The sequence below is a fragment of the Coffea arabica genome, chromosome 6c (assembly GCF_036785885.1).
Source record: "Coffea arabica cultivar ET-39 chromosome 6c, Coffea Arabica ET-39 HiFi, whole genome shotgun sequence".
NCBI lineage: Eukaryota > Viridiplantae > Streptophyta > Magnoliopsida > Gentianales > Rubiaceae > Coffea > Coffea arabica.
The window spans coordinates 61,059,341-61,084,860 of record NC_092320.1 but is presented as its reverse complement, the minus strand read 5'-3'; the positions used below and the strand labels follow the sequence as shown (position 1 = coordinate 61,084,860).

The window sequence follows — 25,520 nt, the reverse complement described above, 5'->3', positions numbered from 1 at the left end:
AGTGCAGAAAGTGTTTGAAACTGATGGCAGGGATGAGCTGGAGGTGGTTTTGACCCGGCACCTCGAGTTGGAGACAACTCCTGAGGTGGATTGGAGCGAGGATCGAAAATGCACAATAGGTGCATTACACTCATTGCAGACCACCACGAAAAGGTATGAAATCTTACCTATTTTTACTCCCGAGCCTCACCAGAGGGTATTGCCATTTGTGGTGCAGGCACCTGTACTGGAGATGAAACCTCTACCAGAGCACCTGAAATATGCATATCTGGGTGAAAATGAGACACTTCCGGTGATTATCTCATCGGCACTGTCAAAAATCCAGGAAGAGAAATTGATCCGGGTCCTTCGGGAGCATAAAGAGGCGGCGATAGGTTGGACAATTGCAGACATTAAGGGGATTAGCCCGGCCATCTGTATGCACCGGATTAGGCTAGAAGACGATGCCAAACTTGTTAGGCAGGCTCAAAGAAGGCTCAATCCCCTCATGATGGAAGTTGTAAAGAAAGAGATTCTAAAATTGCTAGATGTGGGGATCATCTTTGCAATATCTGATAGCCCTTGGGTGAGTCCGGTCCAGGTAGTCCCAAAGAAGGCAGGAGTAACGGTAGAAACTAACCAAACGGGTGAGCTCGTGCCAGTGCGCAAACCCATTGGATGGAGGCAATGTATAGACTACCGTAGGCTGAACGCCGTCACTAAAAAGGACCACTTCCCTCTTCCTTTTATTGATCAGATGGTTGAACGTTTAGCTTGTAGGGCTTATTATTGCTTTTTGGATGAATTTTCAGGATACTTTCAGATAGCAATTGCCCCGGAGGATCAAGAGAAGACAACCTTCACGTGCCCGTTCGGGACCTTTGCTTATAGACGAATGCCATTTGGGTTGTGCAATGCACCTGCAACATTCCAGAGGTGTATGGTGAGTATTTTTTCTGAATACGTGGAGAAAATTATTGAAGTTTTCATGGATGATTTCAGTGTATATGGTGATAGTTTTGATACATGTCTAGATAATCTGAAATTAATCTTGATAAGGTGTATAGAGACTAATCTTGTGCTTAATTGGGAAAAATGTCATTTTATGGTTGAGCACGGGATAGTCCTGGGTCATATTGTATCGTCTAAGGGCATAGAAGTTGACAAGGCTAAAATAGACATTATTTCTGCATTACCTTACCCCGCGAGTATGCGGGAGGTGCGTTCTTTTCTTGGACATGCAGGTTTTTATCGAAGATTCATCAGGGACTTTTCAAAGGTTGGAGCCCCGTTGTTCCAACTCCTACAAAAGGATGTGACCTTCGAGTTCAATGACAAATGTGAGAAGGCCTTCGACAAGTTGAAAGAATTGTTGACTTCACCCCCAATCATCCAGCCCCCTGACTGGAGTCTACCATTTGAGATTATGTGCGATGCCAGTGATCATGCTGTAGGGGCTGTATTGGGGCAAAGAGTAGGGAAGGCAGCTCACGTCATCTATTATGCATCCCGAGCATTGAATGGAGCCCAGTTGAATTACTCCACCACTGAGAAGGAGCTTCTTGCAGTTATTTTTGCTTTAGAAAAATTCAGGTCATATTTGCTAGGTGCTAAAGTAATTGTATTTTCTGACCATGCAGCATTAAGGTACCTAATGACCAAGAAAGATGCAAAGCCGAGACTCATCAGGTGGATATTGCTACTACAGGAATTTGACCTGGAGATAAGAGACAAAAAAGGCTTAGAAAATTTAGTAGCAGACCATTTAAGTCGCATACCAATTGGGGAGGATAATGAGCCATTGAAGGATGCATTCCCTGAAGAGCATTTGTTTTCCTTAAATTCTCAATTGTCTTGGTATGCTGATTTGGTCAATTATCTGGTAACTGGTGATTTTCCTGCAGGTTGGCCAAAATCGAAGAAGGATAAATTGAAGAGTGACGCCAAGTATTTCATCTGGGACGACCCGTACCTATGGAAGAGATGTGCAGACCAAATCATGAGGAGATGTGTAAGTGAAGTGGAGTTTCAATCAATTTTAGCATTTTGTCATACTTTTGCCTGTGGAGGTCATTTTGGACCCAAGAGAACTGCTCATAAGGTTTTAGAAAGTGGATTTTATTGGCCTTCGTTGTTTAAGGATGCCTATGTGTTTTGTAAGTTATGTGATCGCTGTCAAAGGGTAGGTAATATAGCCCATAGAGATCAAATGCCCCAGGTCCCGTTGATTTTTGTTGAAATTTTTGATGTCTGGGGTATAGATTTCATGGGGCCTTTTCCTACTTCATTTGGTTTCTTATATATTTTGCTGGCAGTTGATTATGTGTCTAAATGGGTGGAGGCTAAGGTCACTCGAACTAATGACTCGAAAGTAGTTACAGATTTTATCAGGTCTAATATTTTTGTGCGATTTGGAATGCCTAGAGCTATTGTCAGTGATAGGGGAACGCACTTTTGCAACAAAACCATAGCTGCGTTGTTTCGCAAGTATGGTGTACTCCACAGGGTCTCAACGTCATACCACCCGCAGACCAATGGTCAAGCGGAGGTGTCGAATCGGGAGATTAAGTCCATTTTAGAGAAAATGGTGCGCCCTGATAGGAAAGACTGGAGCCAAAGGTTGGAGGACGCATCTGGGCCTATCGGACGGCGTACAAGACTCCTATAGGGATGTCACCGTACAGGTTGGTATTTGGGAAGCCGTGTCACCTTCCAGTGGAGTTCGAGCACAAGGATTTTTGGGCGATAAAGCAATGTAATATGAATTTAGAGGAGGCCGGTGCTCAACGGAAGCTGGATTTGCAAGAATTGGAGGAGATCCGGAATGAAGCATACGAAAACGTCTTGATTTATAAGGAGAAAAGCCGGGCATTTCATGACCAACAAATTTCAAGAAAAACATTTGAAGTTGGTCAGAAGGTCCTCCTATACCAATCAAGGCTCAAGCTATTCCCAGGTAAGCTACGTTCCCGTTGGATTGGACCTTTTATTGTAACTCATGTTTTTCCCTATGGTGCAGTTGAAATCCAGAGTGCTAAGACAGACAACAAATTTGTGGTGAATGGACACCGTCTCAAGTATTATTACGAAGGATTTTCAGGTGGAGAGGTGGAGACAATAAAGCTAGACGCACCACCGTGTCCTAATCAATGACACTTTACCATGTCTAGCCAAAGACATTAAAGAAAGGCGCTAATTGGGAGGCAACCCAATTGTTTCTGTCAATTGCTTGTTGGTTTCGGGCCATAGTTTAAATCTGTTTTCCCTTTAATTTGACTGATTTTGGGTTTCAGTTTTCGTTTTTGCTGATTTTTAGGTGTCCTTCAGTCTTGACGCGCCCGCGTGAGGACGTGCAGGACGCTCACGATCAGGAATTTCTGAAACTTCTGGGAGCTCTCTTGCCCTCATGACGTGCCCGCGTGGTGATGTGCAGGGCGCTCGTGATCAGAAATTTCTGAAACTTCTGGGAGCTCTCTTGACCTCTTGACGTGCCCGCGTCACGTTCGCGGGAAAGATAAGGATTTGAAAAAATATTTTATTATTACTATTATTATTGTTATTATTATTATTATTATTATTATTATTATGCCTTTCATTAAAAGAAGAAGACAGATTATTGAAAAAAAAAATTTCTTTTAAACCGTAGGTTTTTATTTTCTTTCCAAAAATTCAGATTAAAAAAAAAAAAAACCAATTTTTCCCTCTTTTCTTTCTTTCTTCTTCTTTCTTTCTTTCTCTTTTCTTTCTTTCTCCCCTACTCTCTGCGCACGCTCGACCAGCCGAAGCCGCGCGCCATCGCCGCCCGCCGCGCCTCTGTCCGCGCGCCTCCACTGCTGCCACCCAGCTCGCCGTCCGTTGCTGTCCGCCGCCCGTGCACCCTAGCACGCCGACACTGCGAGCCGCCCGCGACCCCAGCGCCAGATCTGGTTGTTGAAGCTCCATCGCCGCCGCTGCTGAAGTTCCAGCCGCGCGCCGCCTCCTTCTCCCCTGCCGCAGCAAGCCCCTAGCGCGCGCCGCGTCTCCCTCCCAGCGCCTGACGCTCTGCGCGCCGCCGCTGTCTGGTTTCCCCTTGTCCAGTCGCGGCATACCCACTTCAGACGCCGCCCCAACCAGAGGCAGCACCCGCCACTGCTGCCAACCAGCAGACCTACGCCACCCACTAGCCGCCTACCTCTGTCCCGCCGCCGACCAGCCCACACTGCCGCTGCCTCCTGTTTTGTCCGCCGCCAACTCAACTCCAGTTGACCCGCCGCCAACTGCACGTCCTTCCTCTGATGCTGCGCTCTCCCTCTTCCCTAACAGGTGGAGGTATTCACCCCTAGAACACTTATACCCAATTATTTCCGGCACTATTTCTTGGACTTAATTGCTTGACTGGATTGGAAAACTCTGTGGCTGCATTATCTGCTTAAATTTATTTGCATTATTTGGAGGAGTTCCCTGCATTTGCTGAATTGGGTCGCATTTGTGCCAGTCTATCTGCTTCGTGCAATTTGGAAAATTTTATCCACCGTTGTGGGTGTTTTGTCTATTGAGTCCAGTGCTGACTCCTGTTTGGCTCTGAATATTGGTGCATAATTTCTGGGGACTTTTGTTGATATTCTTGTTAAACTGGGTTTGCTTTTGACTGAGATTTAGGGTTGTTATTACTTTGGCTCAGCCGTGCGAGTTGTTTGACTATTAGCTTTAATCGATTGTTGGGGTCATCCTGGTTGCTGTTTTTAATTGCTTGACTGGTTCACTTAAACTGGCCACTGGAGCCATTTATTGAGTTAGGTGCTGTTATTGGATTCTTCTCCCTATAATCTGAAACCTCTATGGGGGTGAGTGTTTGGTTGACTGTCGTGGCCTTGTGACTGTGTTGCCTTGTGGAAATTCTGAAACTGGTATTGCTGGATCTAGCAGTTGCTTGGGGAAATTGTTCAAGTTTTGGGTGAATCCAATTTATTTAGTTTTTTTTTTTAAACAGTGAGCTGCAAGATCACTGTTACCTATTGTGTTGCGTTCGCTGGGCCTCTGGTTTGTTGGCATTTCTTTATTTCTTGTTGGCACAGGCGAGTTGTTATATTTGTTGGGACTTTTGTTGATTAAGCTGATTGCTCCGAATCATGGTGAGGCCGAAATCATCCTCTAGGTCTAGGACCCCTCGTTCTCAGCCTCCTCCACAGGCATCTATTTCTGTGAATACACCTACCAACCTACCATACTCTTCTAATGTCCGAACCCGTTTAGGTAGGGGTAGGGGTGCTCAGGTAGATACCCCAGCTCACTTTGGAGGGCACTTGACCTTCACTAGACCTGCGGATCAGCAGAGGTATGCCAAAGTCTGTGAGCGGCGTATCATACCTTGTAAGACTAGTGACAAATTAGCCATGATGGGCCTAGGCATACGTGAGGAGGTAGAGCAGATGTTCACTGCCATCGGGTGGCGCCCATATCTCGATATCTTCTGCCCCGCATTTGTCGAGCTAACTCGTGAGTTTTATGCTACCTTCGAGTTTGAGTTGCCCTCGAGGTTCACCGCAGCGACACCTAATGTCATTCGCTTCCGTCTGATGGGTCAGGAATTTAATTTTTCGATTACCGAATTTAATTTGGCGTTTGGGTTGATTACTCGAGAGTATGCTGCGACGAGAGAGTATGGTGAGAGTGCCTGTGACTACGTAGAGCCATTCCTCTCCCGCTACCATGATGTATGGGAGGACATGTCCGTCGATAGGGAGCGCTACGATCCTTCCCGGTCTAGGAGTTCCTTTCTTAAGGACCCTAGTGCCCGCTATGTTCAGCGATTCTTAGCCTACAGCTACTCAGGGCGCAAGGACAGCTCCGGTATACTCTCCCGCCCCGAGTTTTTCTTCTTCTGGAGTATGAAGAATAACATTAAGGTCAACTTGGGGTGTTGGTTGGCGGCGCAGTTCAAGACGGTTTTGACCAAGAAGAACAAACCTCTGATCCTTGGGTCCTTTATCACCCACTTGGCGACCGAGCTAGGGGTTCTTAACCTGGAAGACCATGACCTACATTTGGCATTCGAGATGGAGCTCTTGAATGTGGATTGCTTAGAGAGGATGGGGAGTCGTCGAGCATTTGCCCGATGGTTCCTACCAGTTTACCCCTCCAGGACCACCTCGAGCTCCGGGTGCACACCCTACGCCCCGACCAGGACCTTCTTCCTTTCATGAGTCGGCCGAGGACACGGCTGGGCCGTCATCTTCTGCACCACCTCCACGCCGTGGGACTTCTGAATGGCAGCAACTCAGGGAGCAGGTTCAGGATTTGCAGGCCCGGATGACCAACGTCGACGCCAATGTCGCCGGCATAGCCCAGAATTTGGCGCAGTTTCTGATGCATACAGGCTTTGCACCTCCATTTCCACCTCGCCCTCCGCTATGACCCGATTTCAGGGAAGTTTGGCTTATTCCCCTCTCACTTGTGTTTCACTTTTGGTTCTTATTTGTCACATTGAGGACAATGTGTCCTATAGGTGTGGGGGGGATCTAAAGTTATGCTAGTGTGCTCCGTTTTTAGTAGTTTTCAGTTTGCAGCTTTTCATTTTAGTAGTTTTTAGTGTTTTTAGTTTTTAGTAGTTTTAGTTTTTAGTTTTTAGTAGTTAATGTTTAAAATAAATAAAAAAAAAAGAAAAAGAAAAAAAAAGTGCGTTTTTAGTTCTTAGTAGTTTTTCGTAGTTTTATTTCTAGTTGCTTATTTTCCGTTCTTTCTTCTTGGTGCTTACCTTTCATGTGAATGCCAAATTGAGATGTGGACTTATTGACTCCAAGTCTACTTTTGCCAAGTTCTTAAATACAAAGGTATCGGGTTAAGGTGGTTGGATTCGAGATGTCTCCTTGGTGAATACCGGACTGCTTGATTCTTTTGCTTACTTTGTTAACTTTTCTAGGCATTGGGAATGACTGTTGGCATTTTGATGTGAACTGGTCCAATTTTGACTCCAGTTCTCCATGTTTGGCAATAATGAGGCGAGCTGCCCTATGTTTAGTTGTTAGTGCTGTTATTTTGCGTTTCTGTGTTGTTTGGCTGTGAATAAGCTTGACTGTACTCCTCTATTAGCTACTACCGAGTAACCGGGAATCTGCACCTGAAAGTGTCGATTTTCGCGTCAAAAGGTGGTACTTCTTATGAGTACGTGGTCGTATAGCGGTAGGAGCTGAGTAACCGGGCTCCTTCATCTAAAAATGTTGGAGTTCGCGTCAAAATGCCCCGACGGCTAACGACTAAGTCTTTTTGTGTTAATTATTATTGACCTGCGAAAAAAAAAAGAAAAAAGAAAAAAAAAACGAAAAAAGAGAGAATAAATAATGGGAAGGCTTGCTGGTTTTTGGACTTAATATGGAGACTTGTGTGAATATTTGGACCGTTAGCTGATAAATGTTGTGCGCCATTCCCTTTTCTTAGAGTAGTTAACCTGGAAATTGAAGGAATTGGTAGTTTAGGGGCTAACCGGGGGGATGCTTCTTGGATTCTAATCACCAATGCTCGATATGTGTTTTTCTCTTGAATGTCTTGGCAATATAGGAGATTGGGCAATGGCCATCATCGAATTTTGGTGTTCGTTTACTTTTCGTATGTTTGAGGACAAGCATGGTTTAGGTGTGGGGGGAATTGATAGGGTGTAATTTTCTCTTTTATTTTATAATTAAATTCCCCTATTACCTGACTGGATGTGAATTAATTGCTGGATTCTACTCATTTTTAGTATTTTGCACTTATTTCAGGGAGTAGAACGGAAATAGGACAACATGTGGAAATTGAGTAGAAAAGGAATCCAGAGGGGAGAGCTTGTCCGAGGGGCACTTTTGGAACAGAAGGCGCCAAGCCCATTTTGGTAATTTTCGCAAAGGAATGCGGACTAGAGGGTTGGCTTCTGCTTCGGAGGGCCGGCCGCAATAAAAGAAGAAAAAACGGAGAGAAGTGGGCGGCTGGATTTTATTCTTTTGTCTCTTAGTTCTTTTTCGTCTGGTAGTGGGCCGAAATTGTTGACTTTTCTTTTTAGTGCTTGTTAGCTAGTTTTCTTCTTACGTAGGAAGATTGTGAGGAGCATTAGCCTGGCACTTCATTCTTGCTGTAGTTTTCACTTGCGCTTGGCTCCACGCATGTCAGGAGCAGAAAGTCTGACTTTTCCTCCGTGTACCGCTGGAGTGATTTTGCTACACGAATGCTTGGAACACTAAATAGATTCACTTGCTGCGGGGGATTTTCAATTGCATTCTTACTGTTCGACGTATTGCAACTTCCAAAATTTCAACGGACAATGGCCGCTGTTTCCTTTTCAATTTCCCGTGGATTTAGTTCATCAATTATGAGCTAATTTCCCATTTCTAGTCAAGGAGCAACGGATGCTTTGGGTCACCTAAAATTGTGAGATCATTTTAATTTAATCTTTCCCTTTTATTTATCGGTATTCGCATATTCCTTGATTGCTAAACTTATGGTTATTTAATTAATTGGTTGTCTTGGATCCGGATAATTAATTGATTGGGTAATCTATTGTCAATTGGGGTATTAAATCCGTAATTGTTTAATTACCTCAAAATAGTGGCAACTGGCATGATTAGATTTGTGCTAGGGGAATACGTGGGCTAATCTAAAATAACCCTGGTAGTGCGTTATGTGGTTAGAATAGGGCTCCTCTAATACGTAAGGCAATTGGGAAATTAAATCTTACGGGTGTACCTGAGATTGTTTTCCAATTAGAGAAGTGATTAACGGGCGTACCTTGATCACCGACGCAGTAAGGAGGAGTTGACTGTCATCGCTTGTTTGGCAGTTATAACCTATTTATTGGGAAATAATTGGAATTGGCTTAGTATCGATGATCAATTAGGTGAACCATTGCTGAAGTTATTTCTTGGCTAGATCTTTAGTTAATATTTCCTTGATTGTAGTGGATTGCCATTTGACTTTTAATTGCCTACTTTATTTTATTTTTGATTGTTTCCTTGTTTTAATTAATTTAGGCCTTTAATTATTGTTATCCTGAGTTCAGTAAATTGTGGTTTAATTTCTAGTTAGCTGTTTATTTTTACTTTCTCATTTGAATTTATTTAATTATCGTCGTTCCTGCAAAATCACCCCCCCTGTGTTACTTTGGATTTCTTAAGAAACAAATATACCCAGTCTCTGTGGATACAACCCTACTTGCCCGGTCTACAAATTCATAATCATTTGTAAAAAGGAATAACCATTCCATTCGGGTATATCGGATCAAGCAAACTCTTCGAGAACAGGGTGAATCAAGTATCCCATTGCACACCTAGAGTCCCTGCTCCAGTACTTGGAATTGGGTTTTGATCATTTTAACTGGCAATTAGGTTTAATTTTATTATTACACAGGCTGACGACCTGTCACTGGACTTAGCAAATGATACAACCAAGTGGACCTTTAGGCCAGCCCATAAGCCCTAACTAATAAAGACGGGTCCAAACTTTTTGAGCTGGTCAGTTTCTACACCACTAAAAGCGAATCCAAATAATGACTAAATTAATAAAACTCAAGTTGAAAAATGCAACCTAACAAGACCTGTCTTTTTTTTTTTGTCAACACAGGGGTGTCCGGATCAAGACCCAAAGGCGGCCCGACTAATCCCCTGCGCCCAAGTACACCGCCACCCCAAGCGCACTGGGAGTTAAGTGGGATTCGACCACTTGACCTTGGAGTTCCGGAAGAAGCCCAAGACCAGATGGTCTAGCCCTGGGGGGCTAACAAGACCTGTCTTCACTGATGACGCTTAGACAATTATTAAGGTTTGAATCTCTCTCGTGACCCATGACAGGTACTCCAATTGTGTCTTGAACAACCCGATCGCCCAAACCATGGCTTGTAATGACTAAATTAGTAAAACTCAAGCTGGAAAATACAGCCTAACAAGGCCTGTCTTCTCTAATGACTAGGGGTGGGCAAAAAAATTCGAAAATCCGAAAACTCGATCGATCCGTTCCGACCGGTCCGAAAATTAGGATATCCGACCCTATTTTTATCAGCGGAGCAGATAGGGTCGGGTATCCATAAAATTCGGATACGGATACGGATCACAAAATCTAAAACCCGCGGGTACCCGACCCGGGGGTATATTTTACAAATATTAAAAAATATAGGGGTAAATTTATAATATTTTAAAGTTATTAACCCTAAGTTCCTAACATATCCTCACTTCAGTCGACACTCCAGCCTTCAGTCTTCACTTCAGCGCCGCCGCAACTTCTTCACCTTCAGACTTCACTCTTCAGTCCTAGTTTTGGGCTTCTGGACCTTCAATTTCTCCAGTCCCAAACACTCAAGTTGTACAAGTGCAACGCCAACGCCGACCTAGTCGATCTGCAAATCCATAACAAAGAATTTTTGAATTGTACCATGTTGTTTAATACATCCGTATAGGTTTTGTTTCTGTAGTTTCGGCATGGAGTGCTAGAATTTTGGTAGAGGCATCATCAAGGAAGTGAATTTTGTGTTAATCTTCGAGGTAGCGTAGTGTAATTTTAGAGGTAAACTCTTTTCCAAAAATATTTCCTCATTGCGGCAGGAATTCTCAGCCTAATAGCTCTTAGCTTTTCTGGACCAACATGTCTTTGGAAGGCTGAGGTATACAGCGTTTTGTAGGTTTACAAGAATTGTGGTGTATGGAGACCTTCAGAAGAAGTACAGTAGCATAGCTTTGTCTGGATAAAGATTTTTCAGAAGTGCCCTGTTCCTTGGAGAGTTGTTTTTTCCTCCTGTGCTTGTAGTAATTCTTTTACGGTGGAAAGTAGTTGGTGCTTATACCTTGTTAGTCTATGAAATAACATCTCAAGTCTGCACGTTCCCCCTCCTTTTTTTTTTTTGGCTTTTCTTATGCTTCAATGAAATTGAAATTCCTTTTCAGTGTGCTAAGAAATCCTCGCGCGTGTGTGTGTGTGTGTGTGTTCGCCTGTTCGGCTACTTCAGCAGAGGACTTCCATTAACCTCAATTCTGGCAACTAAGGTATTTGGTTTTGCCAGAAAGAAGACCGTAGTAGCAGCCAGGTTCATCTTCTAAGATGAAATTGCAAATTTGTTTGTTTTGCTATTGTCTTTGTCTTTGCATTCATACAGGAATTCGCATTCTTTAATAGGGGCGGGTACCCTATGACCCGCCCCTATTTTTCGGGTATCCGAAAATCGGGTACCCGAGGGCAAGCGGAGCGGATTAGGGTCAAAAAAGTAGTGACCCGACATGTTAGGGTCGGGTCAGCCATTTGACATTCGGGGCGGGTACCCGACCCGTGCCCACCCCTACTAATGACACTTAAACAATTAATAAGGCTTGAATCTCCCTTGTGGCCCATGGTAGGTACTCCAATTGTGTCTTGAACAGCCCGATCGCGCAAATCATAGCTTGTAATGACTCGTGATCAAACTCAAGCTGGAAATTGTAGCCTAACAACGCCGTCTTCACTAATGACACTTAGACACTATCATGGTTGGATGGTTTGACCAGTCTTCACTAATGACACTAGTGACACATGATGATTACAGAGCTATCAAATCATACAAGAAGAGTTTTTTAAACCCCCTCCCACACATATTTAAAGTTCAAAAAGAGAAGTGGCAACAATAAAATCAAATAAATTTTGTTATATAGACTTCTCCAACATCGTTGTTATTAATTGTATTACTTTTTTTTTCCAACAGCACAAGTTACTTTATATGATGACAAGTTATCATCTTTAGTTGCTTTTTTATCCTAAAGTATTATTAATTTAATTACTTTTACAAAAGTATACATTAAGAAAAGTTCAAAAATCACAATCTACTTATCACTCATTAGTATTTTATGATATTTCATAAATTAGCAATCAATTAAAGGATTTCAATATAGAAGGGCAATGTTATAACTTTATGTGGATATTGTAATATTTTAGACCAATAGAAAAGTAAGAGTGGAATGACTAAAGGTTATTTTTGAACACCAAAAAATAAAAATAAAAGAACCAAAGTGACTTACTTAATTTGGCATTAAATCATTAACATTATCATTACTATATAAAAAGTACCACGAGTCTTGGTACTTTGGAGTGTAAGTGTAAGCATTGCTGTGATCTTAATTTTTGTTATTCCAATTATACCCTTATTAATTGATAATTGAAGTTTCATATTATACTTTTTTTGATTTATTATGATGATTAAAATTCATTATATCATATTTGTTGGTTTAGAAGAAAACAAGGATTCATTATTATTATTAGTGCTATATAAAAAGTACCAATTATTTTGATACTTTGGAGTGTAAGTGTAAGCATTGTTGTTATCTTAGTTTTTATTATTCGAATTATACACTTATTAATTGATGATTGAAGTTTCATATGATGCTCTTGTTAGTTTTTAATTTATTGTGATGATTAAAAAGTCATTATACCATATCTATTGATTTAAAAGAAAATAATGGTTGTGGACAAGACAAAATGTTAAGCATTAGAGACAAAGCAGGATATGGTCTTTATTTTTTTTGTCTAAAATACCCTTCTCCCTAATAATTAGATTTATTGCATTTCAATAATAGCAACAATTGTAGCAGTTAGGAAAAAAAATGTAACCTTTATTAAATTCGAGTTATGAAGACAATAAACAAAACATAACACTCCGAACTAATGTGTCTCTTTGCATTCTATTTTCTATTTTTTATTTCCAATAAAAATTCTTGATTAGTCATGGCCTAATTAAATTTTCAAATCTTCAAAAATATTACTATTTATACCAAAACAAGGCACTTTTAGAATAGTAGAATCTTTTTTGCTTGTACTTTGTGTTAGATTATGTCCAAAAATTTTAAAAATAAAAGAAAACAAAAGAAAAAAAACTCAATTATCTCTACCAATGAAATTTCAATTCTCAAAAAAATGAACAATTACACAAAAAAATATATATGTGGTGGATCATTTATATTCCATTGTTAACGAATAGTACATCAAATAATACAAAAAGTTCAACTTCAAAGGATATCTAGCTCTTCATTTTTCAAAAAACACTACATATAAGGTCTCATTGAGACATTCCTTCAAGTAACTGAAAATTTTGGCTTATGTAACATGAAAAATAAAAATGGTAGAGCATGAATCTGATATTTATGAAAATAATTATTTTTTGTTTTATTTTATTTTATTTTTACCCTTCCATCCCTCTTCACACTCTTTCAATCCTTACCTGTTAGGCATAGGGCTCGAATTCTGAACCTGACATTAGAGAGAACTCTAAGAGTTCTTTTCTGACTATTGGACCAATCCCAATGGTTCACAAACAACTAACTTTTGTTTAGCATGCAAATTCATGTTATTCAACTCCAAAAAAATAAAAAATGTTTATATATCTAATTAAAAATAAAAAAAATTTAGTGGTATTATCATAATTTATTTATCTTGGAAAAAACCAAAAGAACTAATTAGAAGTATCGATATTATAGATTCCATTCAAAGCATTGATACTTTTGTCAAATCATTTCATATTTGATCAAATCTTTATTTTTAAAATGTTAATTTTTCATCTTCTTTAATTAATTGTCCTTAAAACCGTTATTATAAATTGAAAGAGACTAAATGTATCCTCATTTTTTAAAAATTCTCTGAAGATTTTATATGAATCTATAGATACAATATTTTTGTGAACTTTTTTTTCCTTTTAAAATAATAAGGACAATTAATTAAAGAAGATGAAAAATTAAATAAAAAAATAGGGAGAGGGTTAAGTTGGGTGGTAAAGTGGGAAGGATTATAAGCAGGAGGTTCTAGGTTCAAGACCTCCCGTTTATTAAAAAAATAAAAATAAAAAAGAATATGTTAAATTTGTTTTAAAATTTTCACAAACAAAATTTAGTGCGTAAGAAATATTATAATCACATGCAAAACATGTGACCTATTACTAGTCATATAAATATAGCTTAGAGGCTTAATGAAACATTAATTGCATAAGTTGGCAGGGCATGTACTCATAGCAACTGAACTTGGGGCAATTCTTGTTATAATCTTCACGTACTCATAGCAACTGAACTTTGGGCAATTCTTGTTACGACAACCGGGGTATTACTCTCGGATCTTCCAGATTGCATTAAATACTTCCTGCAAACTTGATGGGCGCCTTCTATCATCATTTAGTTTCTTAATAATCTGTTGCTAGGTCAAAAAAAGATTTTGTCCCCTTTTGTGGGCTCATTTTTACGCAGTATCAAGTAACAAAGTTTGTTATCATCGTTCCAGCAAGCTCTGATCAATTTCTAAATTCCATTGGTTTGTTCTTTCGCATTTGTCGATGAAAGTAACCCATCCATGATGTTTACTTGTTTGTAGAGTACTATGAAATTTTCTTTCTGGAATACTGAAAAGTCAAGAGTTAGATTAAACAAGCTATCCATGATAGTCGGATAGAATGATTGCAGTTTCCAGCACACCACCAATGGGGAAGTATATACATATGCCGATTATACTTTGTTTTCTAGTTTGTATTTGTTATCAACATCTCTTTGATACAACATAAGGTCAGCTTACTGTTAGTAACTATATGGCACACTTCTCAAGTGACCCTAGATATGTAAGGTCATACCAAAATTCATGCAATGTGATAAGGGTTTATTTTACCTATTTTTTAGTGCAGTTTATTAGTTAATTTTGGTTTGATTATTTAGTTTTATAACTAAAATAACTAGGTTTTGGTAAAAATATACAACTTTTGGTAAAAGTGGCTAATATTGCATTTCTATTGATTTTAATGGTAAAAACTTCATTTCTATGCAGGATTAATGATTTAATCACCAAAGGATGTCAAGTGAGGTGAAAAATAGACAATTGGTGATGAAGTCAAGTGGTTAAAAGAGAAATGAAGTGAAAAACGTTTAAGTGAGGAAATGCAACTCAAGACAGTTTTGACACTCTTCGGTATTTTGATTATATCTGGAGCTACATTTATTGGATTGAGGTGATCTTTATACCGTTTTAAAGCTAAGAAAGATACCTACAATTGGTATGAAGACATTGAAATCTAATTCTGCTGTTTTCATGGACAAAAAGTCGGAATACAGAAGTTGCATTCTGTGGTCGGAAATTGAACAGGGGTTTGACCAGGTGGTAGTATTTCGACCATATCTCAGGTTACAAAACTGCGAATTCAATGATTTTGAAGCATTGGAAAGCTAACTCAAAGGGCTACAACTTTTGTGTTTTGCACAAAAGCCAGTTCGGCCTTTATCATGGAGAAAATCGCAGTTGAAGCAAGACCAAAGTGAAAAAGCGAGTATAGGAAACGCGAGTTGTAGGCGCGTTTTCTAGCCGAAATTCTGCAATTTGCTCTGCCATTTCTCTTGTGTTCATACTACTTTCCAGCTATAAGTTGCAAGGGAATTCGGTGCACATGCTTCAGAAGACAAAAGGGCAAGAAAGGTGGCTTATTTTCAAGTCAAAAACCTTTGTTATTAACTATCCTAACAAAGTTTAGATTTGGGAATCAAAAGGTGGAATTTGACTTGGAAAAATGGAGCTTTGGAGTAGTTTATATGCAGAGACATTTGGGAGAAGCAATTATCATACGGGAGAGAACTTGAAGTGCAGAAATGTAGTTCTTTCATTTCCTTAGTGTAGGATAGTGTAGTAAGTGTAGTTAATCCATTCTTGTATGATAGCTAGATTAGGATGAAGATGGAGATGAAGAAGGAGGAGTTGAAACTCAAGTGACATGGGTTATCTCTACTCCAATTCTTTATCTTTTGTATTGGATTCTTAACTATGGTTATTATGCAAGTTCTGGAATTTATGTTTATTATTTGTTTCTAAAGTTTATGCCTTGGGTTTGGTTGAACTTCTTATGATTGTTAGTGTTTATTATTTGGCTATTTGATTGCTAGTATTTGAGCAAGTTATTTAGCACTTTGGCTCTTGAAATCATGATTAATCTGGTACCATTAATTGTGATTATCTAAGGTGTTTCTGCAATGAAAATTGAGATTTAACACTAGTACAAGAAGTGCTAAACATAGGAAGTACACTCACGAAAGTAGAGGTGCACCTATGTGGTTTTTAGTGATTCATTTCATGTAATTTCATTGAAGAAAAGAACTTGTAGCTAATTTCATAACCATGAAAATAGGTATGGATTAGTTATGAGTATAGTTGATTCACTACGAAAGTAGGTTTCACATGTTTAAGGAAATTACACCATAACTAGCCTAGATGTAGTACTCAATGATCCAAATATAGCACTTGCATGAGTAGTTAGGGATACCATAACCTAAGGAGCTTTTATTTGTTATTTTGTATAATTTCAGTAGGGTAAATTTGTTATAATTCATTGATAGTCTAAATAATAGAGAAACTTTAGTAATACTGGTAATTGTTCACTCTTCCCTGTGGGATCGACCCGATATATACTCTAAACTACTAGTTGACCTGTATACTTGCAGCGAACGGGTGTAATTCGGTTTTTTTTTAACTTGTACGTATGCAAAATACCCGTTAAGTTTTTGGCGCCGTTGCCGGGGAAGATTTGGCAATATCGGTGTGAAGAGTAACTTTATTAGTTTAGACATTTCATTAGTTATAGTGTGAATGTTATTTTCTGTTATTTTTGTGTTTTATGTGTATGTGTTTCATTACCTATTTTTCTTACTAATTTTGCTTTTGAGGTTGTTTAAAAGCAATTTTAGGTGATAAGAAGGGTAGGTCAATTTGGAGGACAATGCTTGAGAAGTGGAAGATTGTTAAGGGATGGTTACCAAGTGCAAAACTCCTTCAATAGAGGTAACCAAGAAATTACTAGAGGTATGTCTTATGAAGATGGTTTGAAGTGTTTAACGGAAAAATTTGATGTAATCATGTTACAAGTTCAAATGGACACAATTATGCATGAAATTGAGCAAGGGAGGAATGTTAATGCTTTTAATTCTTATCATGTGATTTGTGACTTGTGTGGAGGTTATCATGCTACTAATACATGTATGCAAGCACAAAATGTGGATTATTATGATGAATTAGAGCATTACAATCCTTGTTTTCATCAATATAGAGCTAATTGGAGCAATTCTCCTGCTTATGGTTGGGATAATCAATTTACTTATAGTAATTCTTCATAATTTTACGATTACCAACCTGAATGTGTCCAATATGAATCAAAACCATCTTGGGAGTTGGCAATTGAAATGGTAGCTAATGATTCTAAGCCATCTTGGGAGTTAGCTTTAGAAAAATTAGCTAATGCAACTTCCGACCATTTTGATAGGGTTGAAGAAAGAATAGATGAACTGATTTCTCACTTTAGTAGAATACAAGAGAAATTGCATGCATTGTGTGAAGTTATTTCCTCTAATAATTTGCAAAATAATCCTAGCATGAATGGTGGGAATGTTGTATGTAAAAATGGGTTGCATTTTGATGAAAATGATGAATCTCAAGTGTGTTTTAATGAGCAAATATCCATTTCACATGATAATATTTTTGGAACTAACTTTGAGCCTCAAGAGGTGAGTTTTAATGACTCATTTTTCACCCCTCTTGAGGAGTGCATTGAAAGTATAGGTTCTAAGGGTATTGCTACCCAGGATATTCTCATGGCAATTCTTTTGGTGAATTCTCAAGTGGTGCATATTCAAAGTAATATCTATGAAACACTTGGGATAGGTAAGTCACTTTCATTTCTCAAACCATTAAATCATGTGACTTTTGCTATAAAGTCACCATTTAATGATCCACCAAGACCTAAAATGGTGGATTATTCGTTAACTAAGCCTCCTTGAAAAAAAAATGAGGTGATATAGTCGAGCCAACGACTATAAACAAAAGCGCTTGTTGGGAGGCAACCCAATGTTTTAGTACCTTATGTTATTTTGGTGTGATTTTGTGGTTTGAATAAGTGTTTTAGTTAATTTGTTGTTTTTGTGCTATAGGGTTGGCAATTGGAAGCAAAAAATGACCATTTGAGGTAAAAAAAAAGTGAACTTTGATCAAGCAACTCAACCCTCGATTTGCGTTACAAGGTTATTTGATCCGTTTAAAAGAGGTAAAATGCATGTTTTTAATGTTTTACATGTGTGCACATTGATAAATTTTACAAACAAATGATTTATGATGCATTTTGAGTGATTGGGGTACCAATGGTAATTTTTCACAGTTCATTTTTTGCAAAAAATTGCAGAAGAAAACGCACCTAGCATGAAAACGCGCTTCCAAGTGGCGTTTTCATCAAAACGTGTTTCAAATTCTGCAACGAGACTGAAGAAAACGCGCTTCAAAACGCGACACAAAGTCGCATTTATCAGAAACATCGCGTTTTCAAGCCTGGATCAAGATTCAAAAACGCGACTTTAGAAACGCGACTAAAAGTCGCATTTTCCAACATAGTCGCGTTTTCATTCCTGCAGGATTTGTGCAGGAAACGCGACTTAGTAAATGCGAGTTGAAGGCGCGTTTATAGTCGCGTTTTCTGTGTCCGAATATAGCCTCCAGAAACGTGATTTCAGCTTCATTTCTTCTTCTCTTCTCCATTTTTCAGGCGCGTTTTTCCTCTTCCTTTCTACCCAACTCACAACTCTTCATTTTTACTCCATAATCTTGCTAGAAATCATCACCCAACACCTTTTGAGCTTCATACAACCTTTTTAACTGATTAAAATCCAAGAAAAACACCTCAAATTCAGTTTTTGAAGGATTGAAGGTTAGGGTTCTTCAACTCTAATTTCTTCAATTGGAGGTCAATTGGAGGTTGTTTCATAGGGCTTTTTGCATTTTTAGCATCACCAAACATCCTTCTACGTGATTGAGGTAAGTTTCTTCATCAGATCTTTTGATTTTTGAAAGCCATATTTTTTATCCTGAGCTATCTGACATCTTTTAATTTGATGATGTATTTGACTTTTTTTTTAATTTATTCATGCTCATTGAGATTGTTTAAGTATGTTTATGAGTTTAAATGTAGCAATATGTTGGTCATTATTGCTTTATAAATTCATAATTGCTATATTTGAAGGAAATCGACAAATGAAGTTAGGATGTTTTTGAGCCATTGGTGATGTTTAATTATGGTTAAGAATGGTTAGTTGATGATATTTTAGCATGTGCATTGTGTATAGTGAATAATTTGGTTGATTTGGTGAGTTAATTAGTTTAATTTTTGCCTCAACATGATCATAGCTAAAAGCATATTATTATTGTTAATTCTAAATAGTTATAATCATAATTGTTGCTATTTTCACTAATTGGGTTATAATTATTCCATATCTTGTTTTAATTGGTGATTTTGAGCAATTTTTGGCATAAATTATAGCTCGTCTTGTTCGGTCCTTTACATTAGTTATTGGACAAATTATCACTTGAAGGGACAAATTGGAGATTATTTGGATCATTTTAGGATATTCATTGCCAAATTGTGAATTGTGTCAAAATACATGTGGTTAATTGCAACATTTTCTTTTAGGTACCATGCCAAGGGGAAGGCGTGTGATACCTTCATCCTCTAGTAGTGAGGAGAGGGAGGTTAATGAGGAGATGGAGGTGACTGAGGAGGAGAATTCACCTTCTCCTCCACCAGTTAGCCGACAACCTGGTGAGGGCACCTCTCGTGGAGCGGGAAAATCTGTGTTTGACAGTGCAAGGTTCACTAATCGGAGGAATCAAGAATGGCATGAGGAGCATGCTAACTTGGAGTTCTTGTTTGAGATGCACGTGAACCAAACGGTGGAGATGATGTATAACATCTCGGAGGCTTTTGGTCAGCTTGGATGGGCTCCGATTCTCACCCTACCAGACCATTACTACCCCGACTTGGTGCGAGAATTTTATGCCAACATTGACAGTAAGGCGCGCCATAGTGGAGAAATGGTTGAGTCTTGGGTGCATGTAAGACGAATCGTCTTGTCACGTCAAGATTTGGCCGTTATTTTGGGGTGTATGGATGACGGACGTCCAGTAGATTTGAAGAAGGAGTTTGTTCCCCCGAATAGGAAGTGGGATCCCTCATTGGCCATGGCTAGGTTTGGTCTCGAGTACCAACCTTTTCGCTCTACAAGGAAGGAGACCATAGTGGCGAATGTCTTCGAACCTCGCCATCGTCTTATCATTTATATGATGGCTCACAATGTCATCCCAAAGAAGACGGGGCACACGGAGGTTCGCAAGAGCGATATTTACTTCCTTGATTACATGTTCCACAACCGAACTTCCCCGTATGTTCGAATTTCATTGCCGAACATCATCATTAGCCACATTCGTTCTACGGCGAGGCGTAAGACAACTTCTTTCAAATTATCATTTCCTCGTCTACTGACTTTAATCTTCCCGCTTTTTGAGGTTCGGTTGGAAGGCATGAGGCGGGAGAATGTTCCTCCACGAGCTGAAATGACTTTTACTACTCTCCGTCGGCTTGGTATTGGCACGGGGAAAGTTTCATGCCCTGTTCAGGAGCGGCGATAGAAGGCTAGACATGGTCGCGATGAAGCTGGAACATCTACTTTAGCACCGCCTCCTCCTCCGCCACAAACCAATTGGCAGCGGCTTTTCGGTCGCTTGGACGACATCGACCATCATTTAGCCCGACTGGATACTCGCCTGGACCACATTGAACATCATCTAGGCTTACATCCACCTCCCGTCGATGATGGTGAAGATGATGATGAAGAGGATGATTGAGGCTGCCCTTTGGCTGGCTTTTCTTTTGTTTGCTTGTTTGCTTGTTATTTTTATCTTTTGTTTGAAAAATGTTAACTTACATTCCTTATTTTGAATATTGGAACTTGTGGCAGTAACGTGTAGATCGTTGACTGTAGATGGGTGAGCGGTCGATGGCTCATGATTCAAGGCTTCACTGGACCGCAGCCATCTCACTTGGGGAGTCACTTGTTCCTTTCTTTTGTTTCTTTTCTTTTCTTTCCTACACATTGAGGACAGTGTGTATTCTAAGTGTGGGGGAAGAAATGTGTGGCACTTGTGATTTTAGTTGTGTTTGATGTTGGTTATATTTCTTGTGCTTCCAATTTGTTTCTTGTGGTTGCTGGCAGGGAGTTTAGTCTACTTTTAAGGGGAGACTATGTCAAAATTTTTCCAAAACCTTATACATAATAATCATAATAAATAAATAAAATTTTGTCACTTATCCTTTTGAAATAAATATATGTGGATTTGGAAACTTATTTTCTCATTCAATTTGAAAATGACTATTATGTGATTATAATTTATGCATTTGTAGGAAAGTATATCTTGTAAAGTGGAAAAAATTATGCCTATTTTTTTTGCATAGTTAATGAAATTTCTTCTCTTTATTGGATTTTATAAGTTAAGTGATAAATATGGTCAATAATTGCAATACTCTTCTCATGATTATGCTTTCGAGGGAATGTTATTATCTTTACTTTAAAAAATAAAAAATAAAAAAACAATAAAAATATAATAAAAAATGAAGAAAAAAAAAAGAAAAAGACAAAAATAGAATAAAATTTGTTCTACTCCAATGATTCTTGTACTTAGTAACCGGGTGTCTTCATCTAAAAATGTCGACTTTCGCGTAAAACGGTACTTGAATTAAGAGTATGCAAAACAACTTGAGTATGTGAAGTGTTGAGTAACCGGTGATCTTCATCTATAAATGTCGATCCTCGCGTAAAAAGATACTTTCACAACTTAAGTAATACTTATCTATATTATATAAATAAATCCCTCTTTAAGTTAAATAAGAAGATGATCATGGGTTTAGGAAGTATTTTATTGATCATATGAATTACTTGCTTGTGAAATTGAGTAAGGATGAAAAATTGAATTAAACTTGTTATAATTATGGTATAATTGGTTCTCCTTTACTTGATATTATGAGTACTTGAGGCTATTGAATGATTGCATAATAGTTACTTACCTGGGCGAGGTCGATGGGCGATCAAGAAGGCTCATGGCTTAGGTTGGTGACCTCCATTGCACTTGGGAGGGGTGCCTGCGTATGGTCTCCCCAAGTGGGAGAGCCAACGTCATAATTTGTGGCAGTGGGGGCCTGCGTTCACGCGGCCCCTGCCCTTCTTAAAAAAAAAAAAGATTGCATAATAGTTATTTACCTTGTTTTGAGGAAATGAAGTTGAAATGCTACATATGTTTATTTTCAAATTTTGGATCATTGTTGGTTGGAATTTCATATTACTTGAGGACAAGCAATGGTTCAAGTGTGGGGGTATTTGATAAGGGTTTATTTTACGTATTTTTTAGTGCAGTTTATTAGTTAATTTTGGTTTGATTATTTAGTTTTATAACTAAAATAACTAGGTTTTGGTAAAAATATACAGCTTTTGGTAAAAGTGGCTAATATTGCATTTCTATTGATTTTAATGGTAAAAACTTCATTTCTCTGCAAGATTAATGATTTAATCACCAAAGGATGTCAAGTGAGGTGAAAAATAGACAATTGGTGATGAAGTCAAGTGGTTAAAAGAGAAATGAAGTGAAAAACGTTTAAGTGAGGAAATGCAACTCAAGACAGTTTTGATACTCTTCGGTATTTTGATTATATCTGGAGCTACATTTATCGGATTGAGGTGATCTTTATACCGTTTTAAAGCTAAGAAAGATACCTACAATTGGTATGAAGACATTGAAATCTAATTCTGCTGTTTTCATGGACAAAAAGTCGGAATACAGAAGTTGCATTCTGTGGTCGGAAATTGAACAGGGGTTTGACCAGGTGGTAGTATTTCGACCATATCTCAGGCTACAAAACTATGAATTGAATGATTTTGAAGCATTGGAAAGCTAACTCAAAGGGCTACAACTTTTGTGTTTTGCACAAAAGCCAGTTCGGCCTTTATCATGGAGAAAATCGCAGTTGAAGCAAGACCAAAGTGAAAAAGCGAGTATAGGAAACGCGAGTTGTAGGCGCGTTTTCTAGCCGAAATTCTGCAATTTGCTCTGCCATTTCTCTTGTGTTCATACTACTTTCCAGCTATAAGTTGCAAGGGAATTCGGTGCACATGCTTCAGAAGACAAAAGGGCAAGAAAGGTGGCTTATTTTCAAGTCAAAAACCTTTGTTATTGACTATCCTAACAAAGTTTAGATTTGGGAATCAAAAGGTGGAATTTGACTTGGAAAAATGGAGCTTTGGAGTAGTTTATATGCAGAGACATTTGGGAGAAGCAATTATCATACGGGAGAGAACTTGAAGTGCAGAAATGTAGTTCTTTCATTTCCTTAGTGTAGGATAGTGTAGTAAGTGTAGTTAATCCATTCTTGTATGATAGCTAGGTTAGGATGAAGATGGAGATGAAGAAGGAGGAGTTGAAACTCAAGTGACATGGGTTATCTCTACTCCAATTCTTTATCTTTTGTATTGGATTCTTAACTATGGTTATTATGCAAGTTCTGGAATTTATGTTTATTATTTGTTTCTAAAGTTTATGCCTTGGGTTTGGTTGAACTTCTTATGATTGTTAGTGTTTATTATTTGGCTATTTGATTGCTAGTATTTGAGCAAGTTATTTAGCACTTTGGCTCTTGAAATCATGATTAATCTGGTACCATTAATTGTGATTATCTAAGGTGTTTCTGCAATGAAAATTGAGATTTAACACTAGTACAAGAAGTGCTAAACATAGGAAGTACACTCACGAAAGTAGAGGTGCACCTATGTGGTTTTTAGTGATTCATTTCATGTAATTTCATTGAAGAAAAGAACTTGTAGCTAATTTCATAACCATGAAAATAGGTATGGATTAGTTATGAGTATAGTTGATTCACTACGAAAGTAGGTTTCACATGTTTAAGGAAATTACACCATAACTAGTCTAGATGTAGTACTCAATGATCCAAATATAGCACTTGCATGAGTAGTTAGGGATACCATAACCTAAGGAGCTTTTATTTGTTATTTTGTATAATTTCAGTAGGGTAAATTTGTTATAATTCATTGATAGTCTAAATAATAGAGAAACTTTAGTAATACCGGTAATTGTTCACTCTTCTCTGTGGGATCGACTCGATATATACTCTAAACTACTAGTTGACCTGTATACTTGCAGTGAACGGGTGTAATTCGGTTTTTTTTAACTTGTACGTATGTAAAATATCCATTACAATGCAAGCAAAACTAGCACATCAAACATCTTCAAGTTTCAGTTGCAGGAATTTTTCAGCCATGGCAGCCATTAAGCTGCTAATCTGCCGCCTACTCGTCTGCAAGATGTAGTTTAATCTCCTCTGAGACCGACCCTGGAGATGGTAAAGTGCCATTATAATTTTAATGGTCACTTTTCATGCTTCATTTTGAGTTCATTACTGGCATACACATTAAAACAAGTAAATGAACCAACTCCAGAGCAGCAAATACCATACATGAGCATGCTGCTAAATTCGAGCAAGCATGCTAGTGACTGTTGCATGGATAAGTTCCAAACAGAAGTTGGTGATGGCTTATCCCTTGAGATATGACTGGGTAAAACTAATAAACTAATAACATGATCATTTGCTGCAGAATACTGACAAATGATAAGAGAAAACAGCCATCATAGGAAAAGGATGTTGAATAGACAAACATCAAAAGAAACCCTCCAAAATTCTTGTCTACTGTAAAAGCATTATTGTTTTTCAATTCATTGATTATATCTTTATTTCATCTGTCATTTCTTTTACTAGTCATGATGTTGGTGTTTGTCTATCATGTGACTTGATAAACCACAAACCACAACAAGAGACAAAAAAAAAAAAAAGAAGAAAAGAAGAAAGTGCGGAAAAAATACACAAAAAAATCATACAGAAGATGCTAGCAGTATAATCATGTGCTCGTAAATTTATGCATGTATGTTGAAGCTCATGGAAAATTATTTTAGCTCATGCATATATATATATATATATATATATATATATATATATATTCTCAAACCGATTTTCGGTAACTTCATTGTGTAAAGAAATTATGGGTGCCTGGGATAAAAAATTTTGATTTTGGACACAAAATTTGGCACTTTATAATCTGAGGCATTACACATCCAAGAGGAGATGCATGTTTTTGTCATACCAATGAAGCCACCTGACTGATTCACTGAATCAAGTTTCTTTTAGGACCAATTCTAACCTACAGCCTATAATACTCATACGAAAGCAACTGACCAAGAAAAAACATTCAGCAGCAGACCAAAAAGCAAAACATAAGCCAAAAATACAAACATGATTGGAAATCGGTGGAGAATTGGTTTTTCTTGATGAGTGTATCCATCTCATTCCTTTTAAGTTGTTCCATATTATTTTCATGTAAACTAGCCAAAATACGTGAAGAGAATCCATTGTAGCCTAATCTTCTAGAGTCTGAAATCCTATTTTGTAAGCACATTTCGAGCAAACTATGATCAATTGAGTAAGAAAATCATAGTCATTATTAGCAGCCGTTATTGTAATACCAGACTGAACATGGGTTGCCAAATTTATTAGTGCTCCAATACCTAAAATATTAGTATCTATTAATCTTTTTTTTTTATATTTCAGATATGGGACACAAAGTGCGACAATTTATGAGCAAGGATAATTAATTTTGCAGATTTAGCCCCTCCCTACAAGATATTGTGCTTCCATCGATGTT

The 25,520-nt window shown here is 38.3% G+C and overlaps 1 protein-coding gene and 1 non-coding gene across 2 annotated transcripts; both read left to right on the top strand.

Annotated features, from left to right (window-relative positions):
- The first annotated feature begins 2,649 nt into the window (after positions 1-2,649).
- LOC140008890 (uncharacterized) lies at positions 2,650-3,132 on the top strand. Its single transcript, XM_072053795.1, has 2 exons — positions 2,650-2,935; positions 2,999-3,132. The coding sequence occupies exons 1-2, from the start codon at positions 2,650-2,652 to the stop codon at positions 3,130-3,132; spliced, it is 420 nt and encodes a 139-aa protein (XP_071909896.1).
- Positions 3,133-21,815: 18,683 nt separating this feature from the next.
- On the top strand, positions 21,816-21,976 carry LOC113694403 (U1 spliceosomal RNA). Its single transcript, XR_003449355.1, has one exon. It is a non-coding gene; the product is annotated as a U1 spliceosomal RNA (small nuclear RNA).
- Positions 21,977-25,520: the final 3,544 nt, after the last annotated feature.